General features: G+C 49.1%; 1 protein-coding gene across 14 annotated transcripts in view; it reads right to left on the bottom strand.

The window, feature by feature from the left end:
- The window catches only part of SYT14 (synaptotagmin 14), a 261,174-nt gene that overhangs the window by 210,432 nt on the left and 23,810 nt on the right, over window positions 1–26,932 (bottom strand). For 8 of the 14 annotated variants that reach the window (XM_075925106.1, XM_075925112.1, XM_075925108.1 and 5 more), the window contains exon 3: window positions 14,410–14,477. The exons of the other annotated variants lie outside the window; for them this stretch is intronic. In XM_075925106.1, the coding sequence (XP_075781221.1) occupies window positions 14,410–14,431 (22 nt within the window). In that variant the 5' untranslated portion in view covers window positions 14,432–14,477. The remainder of the gene's footprint in view (window positions 1–14,409; window positions 14,478–26,932) is intronic. 14 annotated transcript variants of the gene reach the window in all.

The following is a 26,932-nucleotide window of genomic DNA, read 5'->3' as shown; positions in this document are numbered from 1 at the left end:
TGTGGATGCTGTGCTTCGCAGGAATGTAAATGGAGGCCAGCCAATGCTGGAGGCAGCGGAAATGTAACCTCACGTGTCGGACCATGACGGTGGTAGCTGCCATGTGGCCCATTAATTATAGGCAAATACACACAGGAAGTGTCGATGACTGCATCAACGTGTTTATTAGGTCCTGAATTGCATGGAAACGTTTGACAGGTAAGTATGCTCGTGCCAAAATCAAGTCTATTTGAGCTCCTATGAAAATCAGAGTTTGAGCTGGTTCTAGTGATGATTTTGGTATGTTTATAATGAGTCCAAGGGACTTGAATGACGGTCTTGCTATCGCCAGCATTCTGCGTGTCTGTAAATAGGTGTGACCTCTGAGGAGGCAGTCATCTAAATAGGGAAATATAACCTCTATCCTGAAAAGGTGGGCTGCAACTACTGCCAGGGTTTTGGAGAGTATCCTGGGAGCAGATGCGAGGCTGAAAGGAAACACTCTGTACTGAAATGTTAATCTCCTATTACGAATTGAAAAAACGCCTGTGCGCCACATGTATTGCAATGTGGAAACAAGCGTCCTGTAAGTCGAGGACCGCAAATCAATCTCCATTGTTCAGCGATGGTATAATCATGGTTAGGGTCACCATCTTGAAACGTTGCTTCCAAAGGTATCTGTTTAGGTTTCGTAGATCCAGAATAAGTCTCCATCCCCCGGACTTTTTGGGAATGAGGAAACACCGAGAATAAAATCCTTTCCTCCGGAAGTTGTTGGGTACCCTCTCTATGGCTCCGATAGCAAGCAAGGGGTGGACCCCCTGTTTCAATAGGTCCTCGTGAGATACGTCCCTGAAGAGGGAGGGGGCCGGTGGGGGAGTTGGGGGTATGGAGGTGAACAGAATAGTGAGACCGGATGCTATTATTTCTAAGACGCATCGGTCTGAGGTGATGTTGACCTACTAATGGGAATAGTCTTAGCCAATGGTGAAACAGAAGAAGCACGTTACACTTTGTGCTGACAATGGGAGACTTGCACACGTCCTCGACAAAGCAGTTAACTCTGCGGCTTTGAAGAAGGTTGAGTTCTCCAGGTAAAAGACGAGTTCTCCAGGTAAAAGAGGAGTAAAAACGGGACCCTTGTGGTAAGTGGCTGTCTGGAGTGTGTGTTTGTGTGTGGGGGAGTTAGTTGCAGTGTACTGAACTTGTGTTTGTTTGTTTGTTTGAAGGAGATTCTAAAAGGTGTGAAATCTAGAAGCCTCTGTTAATTGGCTGAGCCTCAGTCAGGGGGAGGGGCTACCAGAGCTATATAAGCCTGTGACTCAGCGACCAGGGAGAGTGCGAACAGGAACAGCTAAAAGGAGAGTTTGGAGAGGGAGTTTAGAGGGGGAGTTTAGAGGGCACTAGTGACTTCTGACCTTCTTTAAAACATAACTCTTAGAATAATCTATATTCCAGAGGTTTAAAAAGAATCCCAGTTTATACTTAAACTTATTCATTAGAAAAATGGAGACAGAAGCCCAGCAGCAGAGTGGGGGCTATCCTGTTTATTGTGTCGAGTGTAACATGTATGATTACCTGCCCTGTGGGCAGGTGGCATATGTGTGCACCCGTTGCAAGGAGCTCCTGACCCTCAAAGACCGAGTTCGGGCTTTGGAGGCCAGGGTGGCTGAACTGGAGGAACTAAGGGAGGTAGAGAGCTATGTTGATGAGACTTTCCAAGACACTGTAGTACTGTCCCACCTCCAGTCTGAAAGCCCCAGTGCTCTTAAGGAGGATGAAAGTCTCAAGGGAACAGAGCATTCAATGGGAGCAGAGGAAAACCATCCCGTAGTTGGGACCCTCCTCCCAGAGGATGTTGCGGTATCCTCTCGCACTGAGGATACCTCTGAGGGGGAGGGAATGCCAGTTAGGAAGAGGCAGGTGTTAGTAGTGGGTGATTCAATCGTTAGAAACATAGATAGTTGGGTTTGTGATGACCGGGAGAACCGTATGGTCACTTGCCTGCCTGGTGCGAAGGTTGCGGATGTCTCGAGGCATCTAGACACACTTATGTGTAGTGCTGGGGAAGAGTCGGTGGTCCTGGTACATGTAGGTACCAATGACATAGAGAAGGGTAGGAGAGATGTCCTGGAGGCCAAATTTAGGCTGCTAGGAAAGAGACTGAAATCTAGGACCTCTATGGTGGCATTCTCGGAAATGCTTCCAGTTCCACGCGCAGAGCCAGTTAGGCAGGCAGAGCTTCAGAGTCTCAATGCGCGGATGAGACGATGGTGTAGGGAAGAGGGGTTTAGATTTATTAGGAACTGGGGACACTTTGGGGAGAGGGGGAGCCTATACAGGAAGGATGGGCTCCACCTAAACCAGGGTGGAACCAGACTACTGGCACTAAACATTAAAAAGGCCGTAAAGCATTTTTTAAACTAAGAGATGGGGGAAAGCCGATTTGGTGCGGAGATGCATGTAAATCGGAGGGAGACTTCTCTTAGAGGAGAATCCGTTGAAAGAGATTCTCTAAGCTGTAGTCAGAAAGAGAGATGGGGAGAGGGCAAACCATGGGCCAGAGCAGACAAACAACCACATACAAAGGAATCCAATGCATCAGGGAAGGGCAGACAAATAAGCAGTGGCAAATTTTTAAAGTGCTTGTACACAAATGTTAGGAGTCTGACTAATAAGATGGGTGAACTAGAGTACCTCATATTAAATGAGGAGATTGACATAATAGGTATCACTGAAACCTGGTAGAATGAGGAAAATCTGTGGGACACAGTCATACCGGGATATAAAATATATAGAAAGGATAGAGCAGACCGGGTGGGTGGCAGAGTGGCACTGTATGTGAAAGATAATGTAGAATCAAACGAAATAAAAATATTAAGTGAATCAACATGTTCAACAGAATTGCTATGGATAGTAATACCATGCTCCAATAATAAGAAATTAGCAGAAGGGATATATTACTGACCACCGGACCAGGACAGCGATACTGACATTGAAATGCTGAAGGAGATTAGAGAGGCTACCAAAATAAAGAACTCTATAATAATGGGGGATTTTAATTACCCCCATATTGACTGGATACATGTCACCTCAGGAAGAGAAGCAGAGATAAAATTTCTCAATGGCTTAAATGACTGCTTCGTGGAGCAGCTGGTGCAGGAACCCACAAGGGGAGAGGCAATTCTCGATTTAGTCCTGAGTGGAGCGCAGGATCAGGTCCAGGATATAACCGTTACAGGACCGCTTGGGAATAGTGACCATAATATAATAACATTCAACATTCCTGTGGTGGGAAGAACACCTCAGCAGTCCAGCACCCTGGCATTTAATTTCAAAAAGGAGAATTACGCAAAAATGAGGAGGTTAGTTAAACAGAAATTAAAAGGCACAGTAACTAGAGCCAAATCCCTGTAAGCTGCATGGAAACTTTTTAAAGACACCATAATGGAGGCCCAACTAAAATGTATAACCCAAATTAAAAAACATAGCAAGAGACCTAAAAAAGAGTCACAGTGGCTTAACCACCATGTAAAAGAAGCAGTGAGGGACAAAAAGGTCTCCTTTAAGAAGTGGAAGTCCAATCCTAGTGAGATAAATAGAAAAGAACATAAACACTGTCAAATCAAGTGCAAAAATGTAATAAGAAAAGCAAAAAAAGATTTTGAGGAACAGCTAGCCAAAAACTCAAAATGAAATAAAATGTTTTTTAAGTACATTAGAAGCAGGAAGCCTGTGGGTCCCCTAGATGATCGAGCTATAAAAGGAACAGTCAAAGACGATAAAGCCATTGTGGAGAAACTAAACGGTTTCTTTGCTTCAGTCTTCATGGCTGAGGACGTTGGGGAGATTCCTGAATCTGCACCGTCCTTTGTGGGTGATGAATCTGAGGAACTGTCCCAGACTGAAGTGTCATTAGAGGAGGTTTTGGAACAAATAGAAAAACTTAATGTTAACAAATCTCCGGGACCGGATGGCATTCATCCAAGGGTTCTAAAAGAACTTAAATGGGAAATTGCTGAGCTATTATCTGTGGTTTGTAACCTATCCTTTAAATCGGCTTCCGTACCTAATGACTGGAAGGTAGCCAACGTGACACCACTATTTAAAAAGGGCTCTAGAGGCGATCCTGGCAATTACAGATCGGTAAGTCTAACTTCAGTACCGGGCAAATTAGTCGAAACAATAGTAAAGAATAAAATTGTGAAGCATGTAGAAGAACATAATTTGTTGGACAAAAGTCAACATGGTTTCTGTAAAGGGAAATCCTGTCTTACTAATCTGTTAGGGTATGTCTACACTACAAAGTTAGTTCGAACTAACAGACGTTAGTTCGAACTAACTTTCACGGGCGCTACACTAGCACTCCGTTAGTTCGAATTTAATTCGAACTAACGGAGCGCTTAGTTCGAACTAGGTAATCCTCATTCCACGAGGATTAAGTCTAGTTCGAACTTACTAGTTCGAATTAAGGGCTGTGTAGACCCTTAATTCGAACTAGTGGGAGGCTAGCCCTTCCCAGCTTGCCCTGGTGACCACTCTGGCCAACACCAGGCAAACCTGTCTGCCCCCCTCCTGGCCCCGGAGCCCTTAAAGGGCCACGGGCTGGCTACACAGTTCGTGCCAGTTGCACGGCTGCCAGCACCCGTGCCAGCACACCCTGCACCTGACACCCATGAGCCAGCCACCCGATGCCACCCAGCCCTCCCCCTCTTCCCGGGACCAGCCTGGCGGCTCCCAGGAGCCTGCCGGGGGCCGCAAGAGGCAGGCGCCCGCGTGGTCTAGTGCAGAGATCGTGGACCTCATCGAGGTTTGGGGGGAAGCCTCCAATGTCCACGATCTCCGCACTAGCCACAGGAACGCGGCTGTCTACGGCCTCATGGATGACAGCCTGGCCGCCAGGGGCCACCAGCGCAGCCGGGAGCAGGTGCGCTGCAAAATCAAGGACCTGCGGCAGTCCTACTCCCGGGCCTGCCTGCCAGGGGCCGACCCGGAGGCGTGCCCCCACTTTCACGCCCTGGACCACCTCCTGGGTGCTCATGCCGTCCCTGCCCCCTGGGACGTGATAGACCCCGGGGCAGAGGGACCGCTGCAGGAGACGGAGGAGGAGGAGGAGGAGAAGGGCTCCGAGAGCCAGGAGCCTGCCGCCAGCCTGCCGAGGACCCGGGACCTCTGAGGCACCCCACAGAGCCGCTCGCTTGTGTCGTCCGAGGCCAGGAAGGCGTCCACCTGTGAGTACCATCATGCTCCCCTTATGTGTACGGGGGGCTGGGGCGAGAGGGAGCCCTGGGACCGTGCGCCTGGGCCTTGCCCACCACGGAGCAGCAACTGGGGATTCTGCAGGGGCCCTGGCCTTGCAGCGGGGAACTGGGTTTCACACCTGGGCCCCTGGGGTAATTGACCGCTGTTCTTGTTGCACCACAGCCGCAGCACCTGGGACTGCAGGGCGCACCACCCCACCTGCAGCAGCCGCCCGCGCCCGGGCAAGCAGGAGAGCCAGGAACCAAGAGGAGTACCAGAGGCGGCACCTCCGGTTCCTGGAGCAACAGATCCGTATACAGGAGCTCTGGGTCCAGGAGGACCTGAGGCTGCCCCGGAGGAGTTTGGAGGCCCTGGAGGAGCAGGGCCGTGCCCTGCGAGGCCACCTCCAGAGCCTGTTGGACCGCTTCCCAATTCCTCCTGCTCCTGCTCCTCCTGCTCCCGCCTCCTGCTCCCCCTACTCCTCCTCCTCCCCCTGCTCCCCCAGCTCCCGCTCCTGCTTCCTCCACACCCCCCGTCCCTCCTGCCCCACCCTCCACAACCATTCCCCACCAATGCCCCCGGACCCGCAGTGTTGCGAGACGGGAGAGGCAGCCGGACCCCCACCCCTGAGCTTTCCTTTCCCTTCCTCCCTTCCCTCCCCTTCCTGCTCCCTCGTCCCAGGTTTCCCCCTCTCCTCTCCCTCCCTTCTCCCTCCCTCCCCCCATCCCAGTTATGTTAAATAAAAAGATGTTTTTGTTTGAAACACAGGTGTCTTTTTTGACAGTAGGTAGGGAGGGGAAAGGGGAAGCGGGGTTGGGTGGAAGAAGGCCCCAGTGGGGCATGCAAGGAAGAGGTCAGTCCTCCTCCTCCGCCAGGAAGCTCTCCCGCAGGGCTTCCCGGATCCGGACAGCCCCCCGCTGGGCTTCCTGGATGGCGGCGGTGCGGGGCTGACCGTAGTGTCATCCAGTGTCATCCAGGCTGGCAGGAAAGCCTCCCCCTTTCGCTCACATAAATTGTGGAGCACACATCATGCTGCCACCATGGGAGGGATGTTGTGCTCGGCCACGTCCAGACGGGTGAGGAGGCATCGAAAGCGGGCTTTCAGTCGCCCGAAGGCCCCCTCCACCACGATGCGGGCCCTGGTCAGCCTGGCATTGAAGGCCTGGCAGGAGGGATTGAGGTGCCCCGTGTAGGGCTTCATCAGCCACGTCCCCGACCCTGATGTGGCGGTCAGGGAAGAAGGTCCCGTCCTGCAGCCGCTGGCACACGGAGGAGTTGCGGTACACCCAGGCGTTGTGTGCTTTGCCGGACCAGCCCACATTGTGGTCCGTGAACTGTCCCCGGTGGTCACACACGGCCTGCAGGATCACGGAGAAGTACCCCTTGCGGTTGACGTACCCTACACAGAAATGCAGGGCTTCTTCTCCTGGGACTGCCGCTTCAAAGAAAGTAAGGGCGTCCCCAGCACGGTCCCTACCAGCTGCTCCAATCGTGAGAGTGAGCTCAGGGGATAAACCTGGCACATCTGAGATGGCCACCTCTGGCTCTCGGCAGATTTTGGGCTGCAAGCCAAAGAAATCAGCTAGCATGGCACCGAAAGCGCGACCATCGCCGGCGTCGGGAAGGCCGCTAAAGCAAACCGGGCATCCCTGGCACTGGCCTTGGCAACATCTCTGACAGCACTGACATTGACCTGACACAGGCACCAGCCACCACAGCGGCACTCATGTTTGCCAGCACCGGGAGAAACGGAGCCGGCACTGCACTACCCGGCACTGACAGCGGATAATGACATGGCACCAAGGAAGGCTACAGCAAAGACACATTCACACTTGAGTCCTCAGTCTCCCTCTCCAATTTTTTCTCCAGAGCCGTCTCCCTCCCCACCACCTTCGCAGTCTCCAATACCGATTGCCTATACACGGGAGCGTAGGGACCACCCTCAGCGTAGCCCACCATCCCCATACCACCGACGCTGCAGAGGCTCTAGCTGTGATCAAAGAAGACTGTCTGTCGCATTCTCCTTAACCGAGACTTTCATCACACCACCCACGATCACCGATACGATCACTGCAAGCTGACTGCCAGAGCTCGACGAGACCAAGAAATGCGCCTAAAAATGATATTGTTCAACATGGCGCTCCCACCTTCTGACGCCCCTGCAGCTGCTAGCTGAACACCCTACACAGAAATGCAGGGCTTCTTCTTCTGGGACTGCCGAGGGCATTTGAAAGGAACTGGGCAGGGCCGGACCACGTGAGAAGGATGAAAGGTGCGAACGGCGCAAGGCGCTGTCCGCATATGCGCAGTCTGGTGGAGCATGGCTATGGCAAGTCTCTGATCAGTAGTGGAGCACCCATGGGGACCACTCGAAGAAGAACCATAGTTAATTAATTTAAACTTGGCTGCTGTTTAAAACCAACTGTTGATTGCGATATCACTGTATTATTGCTTATTGCTGTATTGTTGCTGTACACCTTTTACAATGTGCATAGCATTGCTAAACTGTTTAACCATCACAGGTGGGTACTCCACTCTTGGTGACTGTAGAGCAGTATCCGGAATGCGCTCCAGAGTTAATGTTTGTCCGCAACCGACAATACTGCAGAGGTGACAGCCAAGTCCATGGCTGAATGTTGTACACTCTCATAATGTCAAATAAAAGTAATGTTTGATGACCAGGTGGTTGATCGACATATCCTTCAGTGGAATTTCATGGCTGAAGGCTGTGAATGTAGCTACCGCCCTCGTGGAATGAGCTCTTGGTAGCACGAGAAGAGGTTTATTTTGTATATCGTGAGAGGTGGTAATACATATCCCTATGAGCCTTGAAATACTAGAAAGCACGTTGGCTAGAAAGTGTGTTGCCCTTAGATCATTCTGCTATTGACACTAGTAGTCTGTCTGTTTTGCTCCATTCCCAAGTTCTATCAATATAGAAGGAGAGTGCTCAGTGCACATCGAGGGTGTGTAATAAAGCTTCTCATGGCGATGAATGAGGTTTGGGATAAAAAGATGATAATACTATGGGTTTGTTGACGTGAAACGAAGAGCAGACTTTTGAAATAAATGCTGGATGAAAATGTAGTGTGCCCGAATCTTTAGTAAATAATGTGAATGGTGGAGTTGCCATCAGTGCAGCCAACTCGCTGACTCTAAGGGCTGATATAATCACCAACAGGAAGACTACCTTCATAGTTAATATTCGAAGAGGTATCATTGCTAACAGTTCAAACGGACGATAAATTATGGTATCGAGTATTAAATCTAGATCCCACGAGTGGGGAGGTGGTCTCTGTGGGGGTGGGGGGGAGATTTTCCAGGCCTTTCATGAACCTTTTGGTGGTTGGGTGGGAATATCAAGAATCCTTCTATGGGATTATGGAAAGTGCTAATGGGTGCCATATGTATTTTCAGAGACGAGATCGAAAGTCCCGAACACTGCAGATAGAAGATACAATCAAGGATCTGATGGAGTAGAGAGCCTTTGGGGTTAACTTGGTTGTCAGAACACCAATGCTTGTATCTACGCCACTTCATGAGGTAAGTCTTTTGGGTAGATAATTTTCTACTGTGCAGTAAGCCTGCTTTCACTTGTTCTGAACAGAAGTGTTCATTTGCCTTGAGCCAATCAGGAACCAGGTTGTTAGGTGGAGAGTTCCTGGCATGGGATGAAGGAGGGAACCTTGATTCTGTGAGAGAAGATCTGGTCAGGGGGGAAAGCGGATTAGGTGGTTTCACCAACACCCTGTGGAAGAATGGATACCATGGTTGTCTCGCCCATGCCGGGGCCAACAAAATTACCTGTGCCAATTTGGCATTGATTTTTTTTATTCTTCTGGGTATGAGTACGGTGGGGAGGAGGCATAGAGCAGTGGCCCCTTCCAATTGATTAGGAGTGTGTCTCCCAATTATCCCTTCCCGATGCCTGCCCTGGAGCAAAAAAGTCAGCACTTCCTGTTGTGCAGAGTGGCAAATAGGTCTATAAGAGGTGTTCCCCACATACGGAAGATTAGTTGAAGGATGTCCAGTCTTACTTCCCACTTGTGGTCGAGTGGGAATTGTTGGCTGACAGAATCTGCAATCGCATTGTTGGCTCCAGGTAAGTAGGATGCTGTGATGGCGATGCTGTTTCAAATGCACCAGTTCCACAGACGGACTGCCTCTGCACATAGGGATCGTGATCTTGCCCCTCCTTGCCGGTTGTATAATACATTGCAGTAACATTGTCCGTCAATACCCCAACCGTAGTACCTCTTATATGAGTGCAAAAGTGTTTGTATTCAACCACAGAGCATCCATGCCAAATCATGCAGGTACGTGAGGCTGGGATGCAGAAGCAGACCTTGGTTCTGTGACAGGAGCTCCAGGTGATTTGGAAGGGGTTAAGGTGGGTAGAGAGCCACACTCATGAGCAGGCCAAACCAGTGCTGGCGGGGCCACACGTGAGTAATTGTAATCACTTGAGCCTTGTCTGGTAAAGCTTGAGTTTCTGGAGGTACATGTTGAGGCCTCACAGATCCAAGATGGGCCACAAGCCTCCATTGGCCTTTGAGATTACTAAGTATCTGGAATAGAACTCACTGTTCTGGTACTGGGGCAGAATTTTCTCTATTACCCCCAGAGAGTCTCGTGAGAATCATAGAATCCTAGGGCTGGAAGAGACCTCAGCAGGTCATTGAGTCCAACCCCCTGCCCAAAACAGGACCAACCCCAACTAAATCATCCCAGCCAGGGCTTTGTCAAGCCAGGACTTAAAAACCTCTAGGGACAGAGATTCTACCACCTCCCTAAGTAATCCATTCCAGGGATTCACCACCCTTCGAGGGAAATAGTTTTTCCTAATATCCAACCTAGATCTCCTTCTTTCTACCAGCTGTCCTTACTGAGAACAACCTCTCACCATCCTCTTTGGAACCTCCCTTCGGGTAGTTGAAGGCTGCTATCAAATCCCCCCTCATTCTTCTCTTCTGCAGACTAAACAAGCCCATATTCCTCAGCCTCTCCTTGAAAGTCATATGCTCCAGCCCCCTAATCATTTTTGTTGCCCTCTGCTGGACCCTTTCCAATCCATCCACATCCTTTCTGTAATGGGGGGGAGCCAGAACTAGATGCAATACTCCAGATGTGGTCTTACCAGTGCCAAATAAAGAAGAAGAAACACTTTTCTAGATGCTCTTCCTAATATGCCATTAGCTTTCTAGCTACAAGGACACACTATTATCATATCCAGCTTCTCATCCACTGTAACCCCAGATCTTTTTCTGCCAAACTGCTGTTTAGCCAGTCGGTCCCCAGCCTGTAACAATGCTTGGGATTCTTCCATCCCAAGTGCAGAACTCTGCACTTGTCCTTGTTGAATCTCATCAGATTTCTTTTGGCCCAAACCTCCAATTTGTCTAGGTCACTCTAGATCCTATCCAATGTATCTACCTCTCCCCCAACTTAGTGTCATTTGCGGACTCAGACCAGCATTTGTAGCCCATGCTCTTCTTGACAGCAGGATTCTGGCATAGCTGGCTACCTTGAATGGTAAGATGTGAGGGCCTGAACCGCTTACAACCCATGGTCTTAAGCATAGTGTATGAGTCCTTAAACTCATTTGATTTTGGATCTGTCTGTTTAGAAAACAGAGTGCAGCTGGTGAATGGGATGTCTTACAGAGGCTGTTGAGCCTCTGATGACAGATCGGAGCGAAGCAGCCAAGACACCCAACACTTAGAAATGCCCAACACCATCGTGCAAGCAGCTGAATACACCATATCAGAAGCTGCTGGCAGGGCCAGTTTGGCCATCTCTGCTCCCGCTTCCAGCAGAGTTCTGAGCTCCTTCCTGAAATCCTCTGGGGGTATGTCTACACTACCCCGCTAGTTCGAACTAGCGGGGTAATGTATGCATACCGCACTTGCTAATGAAGCCCGGGATTTGAATTTCCCGGGCTTCATTAGCATAAGCGGGGAGCCGCCATTTTTAAATCCCCGCTGCTTCGAACCCCGTGTAGCGCGGCTACACGGGGCTCGAACTAGGTAGTTCGGACTAGGGTCCTATTCCGAACTACCGTTACTCCTCGTGAAACGAGGTGTACCGGTAGTTCGGAATAGGCACCCTAGTCCGAACTACCTAGTTCGAGCCCCGTGTAGCCGCGCTACACGGGGTTCGAAGCAGCGGGGATTTAAAAATGGCGGCTCCCCGCTTATGCTAATGAAGCCCGGGAAATTCAAATCCCGGGCTTCATTAGCAAGTGCGGTATGCATACATTACCCTCCTAGTTCGAACTAGGAGGGTAGTGTAGACATACCCTGGGAGAGCATCTTTGAACTTAGGCCTGGCTCACCACATGTTGAAGTCATAGAAGTCAAGGAGGCCTTGGTGGTTAGCCACCTACAGTTGTAGACTGCCAAAGGAATAAACATTTCATCCAAACAAGTCCAGTCTCTTGGAAGTTTTGTCCTTAGGTGCTCCCCCAGCTGTCCCTGCCTCCCCTTCTGGTTAATCACCTCTGTAGTAAGATGAAGGCCTAAAACATAAGCCCATGCAGCACAGGCCTGGCCTGAGGAGCTGAGGCCTAGCTAACAATGGACAAAACACGGCTAACATCAAGCAAAGCTAAGCTGTGAACAAGAGGCAGGTCCCAGCTCACAGAATTTGGCACGAACAGGGCTGAGAGTGCAAACCCAAGTGCATAACAATAATTGGTACTGTTCATAAGTTGAAATCACATAGTACCACTAACTCATTAAAAAGACCTTGATACCCACTCCTCAAAGATAGACCAAGGTTCAGGAAATGATCTAAAATGACAGAATGATGGAAAGAGATGGTCTAATCAAGCCACAAGGTACAGAGTAATGGGTGGTATCTAAGTAGCGTCAGAGGGTGGTAACTTCACAATGTCAGAGGGTGGCAACCTGATACATCAGCAGTGAGGTGTGACTTGTTTGTACCTGTATATAAAGTGGTGTCTTGGGGAGACAGCCTTTGTATGACCGGGCGGGGGAGCAGTGAAAATTTCCCACTGATTGAGTCATTCCATTGTGGCAAGTACATGTGCGTAGTGGTTCAACAGAGTCTACTGACAACAGTTATGTACTTCGCTCTAAAATAAACGTGGCCTGGCACCTTCGATCCTTATCTGGTTTGTGGTGTTTGGGGGCCCTCGCTGGATCTGCTGTGGTCTTTGGGCCCACATCATTGAGCACACACGCCTTCTGGTTACCATCATCGACAGAGCCAGAGACCTGTGAGGACACCATGGCATTAAAACCACCTAACTACAACCTCCACTACAAGAGAGTTTGGAGCAGGGTGGGAGTAGAGGTAGTCATGGTCCCTAGCCAGGAAGGAGAAAGGGAGTTCTGCCACAAGGCAGTGGTAATTTTTCAGATCCCTTCATGCAAAGGTAGGGTCAGCTGAGCAGGTGCTGGGGAGCTCAGTACATCAAATAGAGCATCTGCTGGCTTCTTAAACTCCTCTACCTGATGCCCCAGATTAACTGCAACCCTCTTCAGGAAATCTTGATGCATCTTAGAAAACCTCCTATGGTGAAGAGGACTTATAATGGCCTCTTGCGAGGAGGCTGAGGTGGATGCTGATCAGTCTCATCCTCCTGCAGGACAGACTGTAGGATCACTAGGGTGTCAGGGCACAGTGCCAGACCTTCTCAAGAGCTTGCTCTGCATTCCCTATAAGCTGTGTGCCCACAGCTAGCAGCATGGGTTTCTACTGGTGATACACATCCACACATGCCTGAAAGCACATAACAAAATGTATTTATTCTGGATAGTAACTGAGGATTCCAACTGAAAAAAACTGTCTTTTTATGAACTTGTGGAGTAAAGGCACATCACATTAAGCACTGACCTGGAGAATGGCCTTCCCTGAAGCAAATTAGAAAAATGAATCTACTGGACTGTGAGAAAATGGAGGTGATAATGAAAATCTTTTAAAGATCGGTCTTCTTAGAAGCTGAGTCAGCCATGACATCCAGAACTGAACCTAAGAAACTCTGGACACTAATTTGTGCAATGGCACAAATGTTACCTAGATTTGGTTTTAGATAAATTTGTAACTATATACACAAAACATAATCTGGGGGATGCAGAAGATTAGACTTTGAATATGGCAACATTCCTATATTTGCAGCTTACTATATAAAAGAAGGAACCGAGGTGACTGTGCATGCCTGGCTACAACAGGCACTACTTATTGGAAGATTTGAATGCTCTGCAGCCCCAGCAACAATGCACCTCGTATGTGGACTATGCAGTAGCCACCTCAAAGAACTGTATTTGTGTTTCAATTTAGGTATTCCATTGAGTCATAGTCAAATACTCAACATCAAAACAGAATTAAATCTTATTTTTAAAACCAAAAACTTTAACTTACAGTTTTCTGAAGGCTTAGTGATATTCTATGAACAACATCAAAACCTCAGTTGGGGTATGTCTACACTACCCCGCTAGTTCGAACTAGCGGGGTAATGTATGCATACCGCACTTGCTAATGAAGCCCGGGATTTGAATTTCCCGGGCTTCATTAGCATAAGCGGGGAGCCGCCATTTTTAAATCCCCGCTGCTTCGAACCCCGTGTAGCGCGGCTACACGGGGCTCGAACTAGGTAGTTCGGACTAGGGTCCTATTCCGAACTACCGGTACTCCTCGTGAAACGAGGTGTACCGGTAGTTCGGAATAGGCACCCTAGTCCGAACTACCTAGTTCGAGCCCCGTGTAGCCGCGCTACACGGGGTTCGAAGCAGCGGGGATTTAAAAATGGCGGCTCCCCGCTTATGCTAATGAAGCCCGGGAAATTCAAATCCCGGGCTTCATTAGCAAGTGCGGTATGCATACATTACCCTCCTAGTTCGAACTAGGAGGGTAGTGTAGACATACCCTTGTAGCTTTGCAACTCATGGGATAATAGCTATAGATTTTCACACAAGACATTTATTACAAAAACAAATATAGGCTCGATTACTGCTTTGCAATCATCTAGTGAATGGACTATTGTTGTCTTCTGAAAGGGTTCTAAAATTACCTCAAAAACTATATTTTGTTTTAGTTCAAGGGGTTTTGTTCCTACTTAAAGCAACAGAGGAAAACTGCTAACCTTTGTATCTTCAATATTATGAAATACATACGGAACAGTAACTTGAGAGAACTACATTTTGTTTCACTTTTTAGTCATGTTACCTAAGTTAAAGAAGCTTGTCATGCTCTGCAGTCTTCTTTTTCTCTTGAGTTCTAGCTATAAACACCAACTGAATGAGAGGCAGGGGAAACAAAAGGAAAAATTACTTTTAAAAAAATCTACTTTTTTATGTAAAATGTGTCAAAAATAAAATGCAATTTGAGTTTCATAGGTAGTTTAATTCTGTCACTCAAACATCTTTAGTAATAAAATGACATTCACAAAGAAGTGTGAATTAGATTTTTGTACACATGAATAAAAGGGAATAGATCTTGGGAACTTAACAACCAATGGGATAAATATCAGGAAATAATATTGCCTTGAATAACTAAAGGGACAAAGACTACTTAAAATCACAAAATCATGCTTCAGCTAGATTTTATTTTAAACAGAGATTAAGTGACATTTAGGATTACATTACTTGTAATCCATACACAATTAATCCATTACATTACAGGCAGTCCCCGAGTTACGCGGATCCGACCAGGGGGACGGGGAGCAGAGCAGAGCAAAGCCGTGGAGCACGCGGCCAGCGGACAGCCCAGACACGTCTGGGCTGTCCCGCTGCCCCCGTGCTCCGCTGCTTTGCTCCGGACGCTTGTAGTACAGCAGCTGGGGCGCTGCCGGTTGGTCACGTAGCGCCGCTCTGGGCGCCACTGGACCAACCCAGCAGCACCCCAGCTGCTCTGCCCCAGGTGTCCCCAAGTCAGCCGCTGCTGAAACTGACCAGTGGCTGACTACAGGAAGCCCCTGCCCCGGGCTTCCTGGAATCAGCTGCTGATCAGTTTCAGCAGCAGCTGACTTGGGGATGCCTGGGGTTCTTAAGTTGAATCTTTAAGTCAGAACTGGCCTTCAGATTCAGCCGCTGTTGAAACTGATCAGTTTCAGCAGCGGCTGAATCTGGACGCCAGTTCCGACTTACATACAGATTCAACTTAAGAACAAACCTACAGTCCCTATCTTGTACGTAACCCGAGGACTGCCTGTACTTGTAATCCTGGACATCTGGTCTGTAAGGCAAAGAAAGTCTCAGCCTACCCAAAGTTGGGGCTGTGCTGGCCTCATCCCGCCCCTCCCTGCTTCCAACTGCCACATGGGGGTGCTGTGGAATATTTAGTATGGTTCAGACAGGTTCCAAGGCCTCTGGGAAGGCAGAGAAGCAGGGGGCCTCTTCAACAGCCCACCCCAGAACCTACATGGCACATAAGCAAGGTTTGAATTACAGTCACCTAGCCTCTCCCTGCTGCTGCAGCAGCCTACAATGCCATTAATCTCACCAGCTCCAGGAGGACTGCTTTGCAGAGACCACTGCCCCCAGTATGCTGTGTTTCTATTGCTGCTGCTTGTTTGCTTGCTGGTTTCTTCTCCCGCTTAGTCCCTCACCTCATCCAGGCCCCCCTCCCTGCACTTTGGTCCAAGGTGGGCAAAGTGGGCTTCCTCCTTGCTGCCCCCCTTCTCCTCCTGTGCATTCTCCATACTCAGTTCCTGACAAGCCCTGCTCCCCTAAACATGGACTCATCCAACAAGCTCCCCACGCCCACACGCCACTGAGTCCCAGCAAGCTGTATCTGGACCCCCTATCTTATTAAGTCCCACTGCCCCAACACATGGACCCCACACCAAACCCCACCTCCGCTGGCTGGGGTGTAACAGTTAACTTGAACTAAGGACTTAGTTCGAGTTAACGTTTGACTGCCACGTGTAGCCGCGGGCAGTTAGTTCGGACTAGGGATTTAAAAATGGTGCCCCGACGGAAAGATGCAAATAAAGCCCGGGATATTTAAAGCCCGGGCTTCATTTGCAACTTCGAATGCCTACATTAGCCTCTCTAGTTCGAACTAGGGGGCTAGTGTAGACATACCCAAAGGGTTTTTCCATAGGTTAAAAAAAAGACCCCAGCAAATAAGGAACTCCTGTGCCTCAGTTTCACCATCCAAAAAAAGGGATAATATAATACTTGCCTGCATCACAGGAGTTTGTATAAATTCATTGGTTTTAGTGATGGTGTTTTGATGTCATCAAATAGAAAGTGCTGAGAAGTGCAATTTTGCAAAGTGTTTTTTACAATTTCAAAATCTTTCTGCATTATTCATTCAGTAGCCCCTATTCCTGGCTTGCAGGAGAATTTCAATTTGGGACTTTATGGGATGATGACTCCTCCCACTGTGAGATGCTGGAACAATTTGCCAGAAGAGTCAGGGGCAGTAAGAGCAGGGCTTCACCCGGCCTTCCCCGTCATCATTTTTCAAGGGGCTAGTCAAAAACGCAGGTAGGCCAGCCAGCCTTATGCTGTGTGTGCTGCAGGGAGAGTTGGATCACTTGTGGCTGTAGGTACCCTGTGCTGGCCTGCTAAGTGGGACTGGGCAGCACAGTAAATGGCCAGGAGGAATGGACCACCCCTCCACCAGGGCCAGAGGAGCCCTTCAGAGCTTTCTCACAGGTAAGCAATGACCTGAGCCAGGGCAATGTTTTTTTCTTACTTGTTCAAATTCTGTGATGGTCAGGGCAGAGGGAGTTCTTGGTTGGGGACAGCAGTGATCTTGAGCAGTGGGAGCCTGGGGAGAAAGGGGTGTGGAAGGAAGAAAAGGGGGGTAGAGGGAGGAAGAACATGATGCCAAGGAAGAGAGAAGTTATTAGTAGGATAGGCCTCAACTCTTTTCAGTTTCAACACTTCTCAGTGGTTGAGAGATTACATTTGCCTGGTGAGAACAGGGCAGGGGAATTGGTTCCTTCACCCCAGGGATATTGGATCTACCAGTCTGACACAAAGCTGTCACCATCATGCTGCCTCAGTGGGCCATTTTACCATCTTGGTTCTATGAGCTGAATGCGTGCTGTTGTTAAAGCAGCAGCCAGCCTGCCAGTGAAAATGCATGTCCTTATGCATTGTCTGAGGTGCTTACTGCTATTGAAACTATCAACATACAAAGCCCTCACTTGTTTATGTGAAGAAGTGAAAATGAGGTGTCAACTTTTGCAGTCTGATTCTAGTCATTTTCTTCCTTTCAGGGGGCAAATGCCAGCTCAGGGGGAGGCCTGAAGAGTTGTTTGATTGTGTGAAGAAAGGACAGAGACTTCTCAATTAGCTGTGTTCCCCTGGATCAATGAGAGGGGCTAGGGGCATTTGCATGCTGCCTGCGTGTCAGTTATGAGGGTATATAATAAACCTAGTGATAGAAATGTAGCCGTGTTAGTCTGGTGTAGCTGAAACAAAATACAGGACTATGTAGCACTTAAAAGACTAACAAGATGGTTTATTAGATGATGAGCTTTTGTGGGCCAGACCCACTTCCTCAGATCAAATAATGGAAGAAAATAGTCACAACCATATATACCAAAGGATACAATTTAAAAAAATGAACACATATGAAAAGGACAAATCACATTACAGAACAGAGGAGGGATGCAGGGGGGCGGGGGGGGAAGGAAGGTAAATGCCTGTGAGTTAATGATATTAGAGGTGGGGAAGGGGAGATGTCTGTGAGTTAATGGTATTAGAGGTGATAACTGGGGAAGCTATCTTTGTAATGGGTAAGGTAGTTGGGGTCTTTGTTCAGCCCCCTGCGGAGAGTGTCGAATTTTAGCATGAATGCCAGTTCAGAGGATTCCCTTTCAAGTGCACTTGAAAGAGGTTAACAAAGGTTTCTAGGTAGTCCCTGAGCAGAACTAGAGACATGGTTCAAGCAAGGGGGCGCTCCCTACATACTTGCTTGAGTTGCAGAAGTAAAATAAGTGAAAGGCTGCATTCCTATACCGGTTGTGATGGGAACAGCTAGTTTGAGAACTGATAAGGTAACTCCCTGTTTCTGTTCTCACCTTGATCTTAACGAACTGTCTCTGCCCTCTGTTGTTTTAACTCCCTGTCTCCTTGTTGTTTGGTACTTGCCTTCTGGGCTGATAAGAAAGCTGCTGCCGTATTATGAATTGCTTAAGGCCATGAAGTATACGCATTAACACTAGAAGCTTCTAACTAATTAAGGGGGGGCTGAGATGCTTGGGCAAATGTTTTATGACGCGACGGAACTGTCTATATAATCTTACTTGTTACTGAAATCGTGGCTGGTTCACTTGGGAGACGGGCTGCTCTCTATTTTAGTGCGCACTATTCAATAAAGAGCTTGTGATTGGATCTTGCTGGTTTTGCCTGTCTCTTTGCGGTCAGACAACGAACGGAGGCCGTCCGGGTTAAAGTCCCCGACATTCCCAAATTTAGCACTGTAAATTAGGTACCTTCTGCATATTTGGCACATGGTACAAAACATGCTCCATTTTGTTAAGAAAGAAATTGCAGAAAAGTGGAGGGTTTTTTCAAAAATAATTTGCTTGGGTTCAGGGATTTCACTGGATGGGGACAAGCACGCAGTGAGCAGGGACACCAGATGTGCAGGAAAAGAGGAGGGTGACAGCGGGAAGAAGGAAGGGCCTGAGCAGACAAGGGGGTGGAGCCTACCTTGGGAAGCTACTGCCTCCTCATGGGCATATCTAGACTACGCCAAACAGTGGAAAGAGGAATTCCTGCGGAAGTTGCATATCCTCTTTCCACCGTTCGGCGTAGTCTAGATACACCCCGGGCTGCGTCTAGGCTGGCAAGTTTTTCCACAAAAGCAGTCGCTTTTGTGGAAAAACTTGCCAGCTGTCTACACTGGCTGCTTGAATTTACGCAAGAACACTGACGATCTAATGTAAGATTGTCAGTGTTCTTGCGCAAATACTATGCTGCTCCCGTTCGGGAAAAAGCCCTCTTGCGCAAATGTAGACAGCTAAAAACTGTTTTGTGCAAAAAAGCCCCGATGGCAAAAATGGCGATCGGGGCTTTCTTACGCAAAACCGCGTCTAGATTGGCACGGACGCTTTTCTGCAAAAAGTGCTTTTGCGCAAAAGCGTCCGTGCCAATCTAGCCGCTCTTTTCCGCAAATGCTTTTAACGGAAAAACTTTTCCGTTAAAAGCATTTGCGGAAAATCATGCCAGTCTAGACGCAGCCCTCAAGCGTAAGCGTCACCATCCGCCCATGCTTGAGTGAAAGAAAATATTTCAGTCTTTTCACAACTTCTTTATGCCAGTGGTTCCCAACCTTTTTTATACCAGGGACCAGCAAACTCATTCACACACTTTTGGCTGACCGATAACATTTTATTTGCATATTCATTATGCAAGTGAATATTCAAATATGCAAATGAAGTGTTACCAGTTTGCCGAAAGTGTGTGAATGGGTTTGCCGGGCCGCGGTATAAAAAGCCCCGGTCCCTAGAAGCCCCAGTGCCAGCCCTAATCCCTAGAGCTCCTCACGCCTCTACTACCTACCCCCAGCACCAGCCCCTGACTGCAGAGTTCCCTGCACCCATCTCCTAGCACCAGTCTCTTGCCCTCAGAGTTCCCTAGTGCCAGCCCCCCTGCCCTAAACAGCTCAGTGCCAGTCTCTTGTTTCCAGAGCCCCACCGCAACCAATCCCCCCAGTTCCTCCTGTGTCAGTCCCGTCCTCAATATTAGCCCTGTCCCCAGTGCCAGCCCTGCCTCCCTAGCCCCCTCACTACTAGCCCCACCCCCAGAGCCTCCCTCTGCCAGCTCCCCACCCTGGATGTTGCAGTGTCCTCACTGTCATCCCCCCTGCCTCTTAGAGTCCTCCACCTCCAGAACCCCCCATCATTAGCCCTGCACCCCTCACCTAGCCTTGCCACTGCCTCCCAGCCATCAACTAAGCGCAGAGCACTTCCCTCTGGGAAGCGGCAGGAGATGGGAGGGCTGCATGGAGGCTGCAGCATGCCGGGCTCCTGTTGAGTGCCACAGCAGATGGGCTCCACATGGTGCTTGACACCCGCTGAGTGTCGCGGCAGCCGGGCCCCTACTGAGTACAGCTGCAAGCACCCAGTCAGGGCCAAGCACCATGTGGAGCTCGGCTGCCACGGCACTCAGCTGGGGCCAAGCACCATGTGGAGCTCAGATGCTGCGGCGCTCAACTGGGGCCAAGCCCCGCATGAAGCTCGGGTGCTGTGGCAGCCAGATCCCTGCTGAGTGCCATGGCAGCCAGGCTCCACGCAGCGCTTGGCTCCGTCCAAGCACTGCAGCTGCCCATCACATGGCCTGCCAGCCAGACCACATAGCAGCCAACAGAGCTGGAACTAGGGCCACTGTGAGGCAGCCCCAGTAGGGTCAGCCTCGCTGCGGCCCTACCTCCAGCACACCCAGTTGCCCACCTGGACACTCACTCTGCTGCTGTGTGGGGAACCCCAGCGGGCGGGGCTCATTACCAGCTGGGGTGTGGCAGGGGCTCATGGATAGATGGTTGAGAACTGCTACTTTATGCTGTGCATTTGCTGAGTATGTAGTCCATTTCACTGTTTCTGCTCTACAGCTTGCTTAAGTTTTTCCTGCTTGTGTGGGTCTTCCACACCACCAGAAAAGGAAAAAAAAATAAATTTGAAAAAAGGGGGAGATAGCAAAACCACAAAAGTTTGCTAAGGTTCTCAGGAGTTCGTGAGGTACCCATAACTAATTTTACTTCAGTCATTAAAAATTGACCGCATTTCAGAATTGAGACGTTCCTTTAAATCCTGGGGAAAAAAACCTATATAAAATCTTTTGTGATCACATAGTGTTTGCTTATAGAGCAGTTTTCATGGGATAATAAGAAGTAATAGTTTGTAAAATATATTTATCATTTTTAATTTACAGTCCAATAAACATTCTGAATTTCATACTCAGTGAAAAAAAATGCATAAAAGAGAGTTCAAAGCTTAAAGTACCAGTACAGGCTCTCCTCACTATAAGTCCAAGACATGTTCCAAAAAAAATGGACTTTTTTCATGCAGCTGGCTTCCATTTGCGCAAATTGGTGTGTGGGGGGGGGGGGGTGCGCAACTTAAGAGCACAGAATGAGAGGACTTATGACACATCAGTTCCTATAAGTGTCAATGCCTTTAGTGTGTAATGGAGGTATACCAGGGCAACTTATAGTGGGGAGGCCCTGTATATCTAAAACTAGCTAACTGAAAACTGTCCAAGCAGTCTTGCTACAGTGCAGCATAGAGCCAAGTAAGTATCTGAGGGTATGTCTACACTACCCCGCTAGTTCGAACTAGCGGGGGTAATGTAGTCATCCGCACTTGCAAATGAAGCCCAGGATTTGAATTTCCCGGGCTTCATTTGCATGAAGCCGGCCGGCGCCATTTTTAAATGCCGGCTAGTTCGGACTCCGTGCCACGCGGCTACACGTGACACGGACTAGCTAGTTCGGATTAGGCTTTGGATTAGGCTTCGTAATCTGTACGGTGGACGTACAGCTGGCGGTGCCAGCATGGCACACAGCTTTGCCAGCACCCGCTTTTCACTGCTGGCGTCTTAGACGGTGCCGGAGCGGTGGCTTGATCAATCGGGCTCGCTGTACAGCTCTCTAAGGAGGGGCGAGCCCTCTGCTTGTGCTCTTGGCTTTTATGGGAGCCAGCACTAGAGCTTTTAACTGCCCTTCCTGGTAATGTAGGGGCAGCAGTATCAGGTTTTGTGCTCGTCAGTTTCCTCATCAGGGATGTAGACCACAGGAAAGTGTAAGACCTCTTCCTCCCTGAGGGAGATTTTCCTTTGGTGTTTGGGCTTGTAACTGGAATAGCCCTTTCACCAGGGTCTGCCCTTGGTGGACTATGCCGGAGGGTGCAAGTTTGGGGAAGAGTCGGAGGGAAGTTTCAATGCTTTCTCCATTTCTAAAATGCAGAGTTGAAGCTGTCTGGCTTTCCTTGTGCGCTTAGTCAATTTCCTACAATGCTGGCAGCGCTCTATATCATGGTTTTGGCTCAGGCAGCAGACACATAGAAAGTGGTCGTCTGCTACGGATATGGACAGACCGCAGTCCAAACACCTTTTAAACCCAGGCGAGCCAGGCATGTCCCGAGTAATAAACAGAAACAAGGGCCACTGCTATCAAAGTGGAGCCACAGGATGCGGTGAATAACACTGCCTGGCAGAAACTCGGGGGTTTTTTTTTCTTAAGAAAGAAACAGCTGAATAACGTCATAATAAGAAAAATAATTGAAAGGGAGTAAACAAATTAGGCTAAGTAAAGAGAGAGGAGTGTGTGAGGGCAAATGCTGATCTGCGACCGAAGGCGGCAGCAGTCAGAGAAGAACTGAAGAGCTGGCTGGTTGCACATGCGCATTACACGCTCCGAGCATCTCATGCCTGAGACTCACATGCGCAGCCAACTGGGGGGAGCACTGCTACCAAGAATCTCCGACTGGTGCACCTAAAGGTGGAGCACCCTAGGGACACACCTCAAAGAACTGAAGGATTCGTTGAAAACTGTTTCGAACTGGCTTATCAGTTTAAACTTATCAACTATTTCTAAACTAACTACAGTATTTGCTTGTTTCCTCTCAGAAAGGAGGGAACTGCTATGACTCCATCTCCAGCTGAGGACAGTAGAAAAGGAACTGAGGGAGGTTTGCTCCATGCGCACACCTAACAGACAACAACAGTGTGAGACGCAGAGTGCTGAGGCAAAAATCTCCAATCAGCAGCATGAGGACGCACCAAAACCTGAGTGGAGCACCCACAGGGACACTACTTGAGGGAGAATGGTATTTCTCTGATGAATAAGATAATCTCTCTTCTGATGGATTTTAACTTACATCACAACTGAGCAAGCATGAGAGAGAGAGAGATGACAACACTGCACAATTTTGGGGGGGCTCTAGCCCATTGAATCTGCTGTTGCCTACCCAAAACAAATTCCACAGCTATTGTATTTGAACTGGGATGAGAAAGGCTCTTCGCTGTAATGAAATAATTGACCTATTCACATACTAGGGATGTTAAGTAGCAGTTAATTAGTCAATGTAATTTCCACTTGATTAGTTGAAGAGGACGGCACCCACTACCACCGCTGCAGCTCTGCAGTTTAAATGAAGTAGGAGCCGGGCACACAGGGTTTCAACCATCCGAGCCATGTGCCATTCCCAACCACAGCTTCTCCTCACTCCTCCTCCCCCTTTTAGCTCTCTCGTCCCCCTCCAAGGTTCTCATCCCCCCCTCCTACCCCTCTCCTCCTCCCAGGTTCTTTCCCCAGTCCCTCCCCAGTTACTTCTACCCCAAATAAATAACCGGAGAGGTTTTTTTTTAAAGTTTGTTTTATTGGCTCAGCAGGGAAGAAGGGTAGAGGGGTGAAGGGAAGAGTTGTTGGAGGAAAGGCAAAGAGGGGCAAGGCACAGGCCCCCAGAGCTCGAGGCCCTGGGGGAGTGTCAGTGGGGTCCCCAAGAGAAACTCCCTCTCAGGGCTTCCCAGATGCACACCCCCCGCCGACGGGCCTGACAGATGGCAGGTGTGTCTGGCTGTTCAAAGGCCCTGCCCTCCCGACTGGCCCAGAGGAGGAATGCCTCCCCCTTCCTCTCACACAGGTTGTGGAGCACATAACAGGCGGCTACCATATGGGGGATGTTCCTCTCCCCAACATCCAGAAAGGTAAGGAGGCATTGGAAACTGGTTTTGAGATGCCCGAAGGCACACTCCACCTGCATGCAGGCCATGCCCAGCCTGGCAATAAAGAGGCCTTTGCTCAGGTCAAGATGTTCAGTGTAGGGCTTCATGAGCCATGGCATGAGAGGGTAGACTGTGTCCCCAATGACACACAATGACATGTCCACACCTCCAACCCTGATGGTGCAGTCAGGGAAGAAAATGTTGGCCTCCATCTTACGGAAGAGACTAGAATTGCAGAATAGGATGTCAGTAAACTGCCCACAGTGATCAACCAGGGCCTGCAGGACCATGCAAAAGTATCCCAAGCCTCCCCTTCACCTTCTCCTCCCAACCACACCAGGAGCCATCCCCTATATAGCCCACCCCTCTGGCAGGACTGTGTGAGGGCGGGACTGGAGAAATGCTTGGGAAAAAGGCTTCCCCCCACCTCCAAGCCTAATCCCCCTTTCTCTAGGGCTCCCCTTTCCAGCACTTCACGCACCCCTCCTGGGACTCTAGCCCAAGAGCACTATACCTGCATGATGAGGGCCCTGACGGTCAAATTCCCCAAGGATTGGTAACTGTTTGGTGTGGTGAGCTTCCAAATCACAATGGTGACCCGCTTCTCTGGGAGGATGGCGGGTCTCATCTGTGTCCCCTGTCATATGATGGCAGGGACAAGCAAGGCACACAGTTCCAGGAACTTCTTCTTTCCTCATATGGAAGTTCTAAAGCCACTGCTGGTTGTCCTGCGCTCCATGATGAGCCAGTCCCACCAGCTGGAACTGGTGTCCAGCTGCCAGAAGCGGTGCTCCACAGTGGGGTGTGTCTGAAAGAGCTGCATTCCCAAACACATGCTGAGGGTCTCCTCAAGCAGCTCGGAGTTGCGTTCCTGCAGGGCTCGGAGGGCAGCCTGCAGAAACTGTAGCACGACAGTCAGAGGCCACTGCATGCCCAGAGGCAGCTCCAGCTGCATAGCTGGGAGTGCTGTAGGGTCCAATAACAGAGCAACCAAAGCACGCAGTGGAAATGCTTTGCTTTCCCTCAGAAAGGTAGGCACGCAGGAGAAGAACCTGAGAACTGGCTGTACAGGGGAGTCCCTTTAAGCACTTCTGACCTGATGCCCTGCCTGAACAGGTTCCAAGTGGCCTTAAATTCAAGTTAACGTCCAACCAGTATGGACACTCTATTTCAAAACAGCCAAGTGCTATTTCAATGGGCTTTTTGCATGCAGACACGCTATTTATATATAAGCTGTTTTGGAAAATAAATTCCGGAATAGTTTATTTCGAAATAAGATACAGTGTAGACATACCCCTAGGGATTACAGTGGAAGAGAAGCCAGATATGGCTCAACAGTGTGCTCGTTCCCAGAAAGGCTAACAACATATTAGGTTGTATTAGGACAGGAGTGGGCAAGAGAGCCTCTGTGGGCCTAATGTGATACTCCAAGCCAGTCAATCTGGCCCACAGCCACCCTGCTGCACCCCTGTCTCCAGGCCCTTATTGGTCTGGGGGCTGGAGCAGCACGGGAAGTCTCCTCCCACCACCAGGGGCACACAGCACCAGAGAGAACTGCCAGCTGTTCAGAACAGAAGCAGTTCACTCTAGGTATAATGCATCCCTTGTGAGGTAGGGAAGAAAGCAAGAGACTTCTCCCACTGCCAGGCTGCACAGCTCCTAGAGAGAACCACCAGCTGTTCCAAACATCTAGTGGTTCTCTCTTGGCGACAGGAGGCGGGGGGCAAAGATTTCATATGCATCCCCACCCCCAGGCCAATGAGGGTCTATGGGCAGGAGGGGCAAGGGAAGTGCCCTGGCCCCAACCTTCTGCCCAAGGTCCCCTCCTCCTGGGGCAGCCTGGGGCCACATCAAAAATGTGTAAAGTGGCCCCCCCTCAAAAATTATTGCCCACTCCTGCATTAGGAGGAGCACTTGCCAGCAAATCTAGAGAAGTGATTATTCCCCTTTATTCAGCACTGGTGGGACCACATGTAGAGTACTGCGTTCAATTCTGGGGCCCCCATTACAGGAAGGATTTGGACACATTGGAGAAATTCCAGCAGAGGACAACCAAAATGATTAGGGGGCTGGAACACGTGACTTATGAGGAGAGGCTGAAGGATATGGGTTTATTTAGTCTACAGAAAAATGAGGGGGATTTGATAGACTTTACCTACCTATCTGAAAGGGGGGTTCCAAAGAAAATGGAGAGAGGCTGTTCTCAGTAGTGACAGAAACAGAACGAGGAGCAATGGTCTCACTGAATATTAGGAAAAGCAACTTTACTAGGAGGGTGGTGACACACTGGAATGGTTTACCTAGGGAGGTGGTGGAATGTCCCTCCCTAGGAGTTTTTAAGCCCGGGCGTGGCAAAGCCCTGGCTGGGATGATTTAGTTGGGGTTGGTCCTGCTTTAGGCAGGGGGTTGGACTCAACCTCCTGAGGTCTCTTCCAACCCTATGATTCTGTGATTCTATTCCATGATGAGATATCTTTGAGGTATGATGTATCTTAATTCAAACTATCTTTACATCGAATGCTTTCTGGGGAAAAAGCCAATCAAAAACTGATTTAAATTAAAAAATCCTATTTTTTTTACTTTTTAAAAATAATTTTAGCCACCTATTTGGGATTATGGAAACATCTTCTGAGTCATTTGAAAGTATTGTCATTATAGAGGGAAGAACCATCAATCTTCCAGATCATACAGATTTATGAGGTTGGTAAGAACATTTGCAGTACAATGTTTAAATATTTGTTACTCTTTCAAGCACTTGCAAGGGGACTGATAGCTGCTTTTCAGTGATGAAGTGCTGTGGAAGCCTGTAAGCAGACACTAGACATAACTAAGCATGTTAAGGAATACAGGCAGTCTCCGGGTTACGTACAAGATAGGGACTGTAGGTTTGTTCTTAAGTTGAATCTGTATGTAAGTCGGAACTGGCGTCCAGATTCAGCTGCTGAATCTGGACACCAGTTCTGACTTACATACAGATTCAACTTAAGAACCCCAGGCGTCCCCAAGTCAGCTGCTGCTGAAACTGATCAGCAGCTGATTCCAGGAAGCCCAGGGCAGAGCAA

This window comes from Pelodiscus sinensis, chromosome 3 (assembly GCF_049634645.1).
Source record: "Pelodiscus sinensis isolate JC-2024 chromosome 3, ASM4963464v1, whole genome shotgun sequence".
NCBI classification, from domain to species: Eukaryota; Metazoa; Chordata; order Testudines; family Trionychidae; genus Pelodiscus; species Pelodiscus sinensis.
This window is presented reverse-complemented; position numbering and strand designations above follow the sequence as displayed.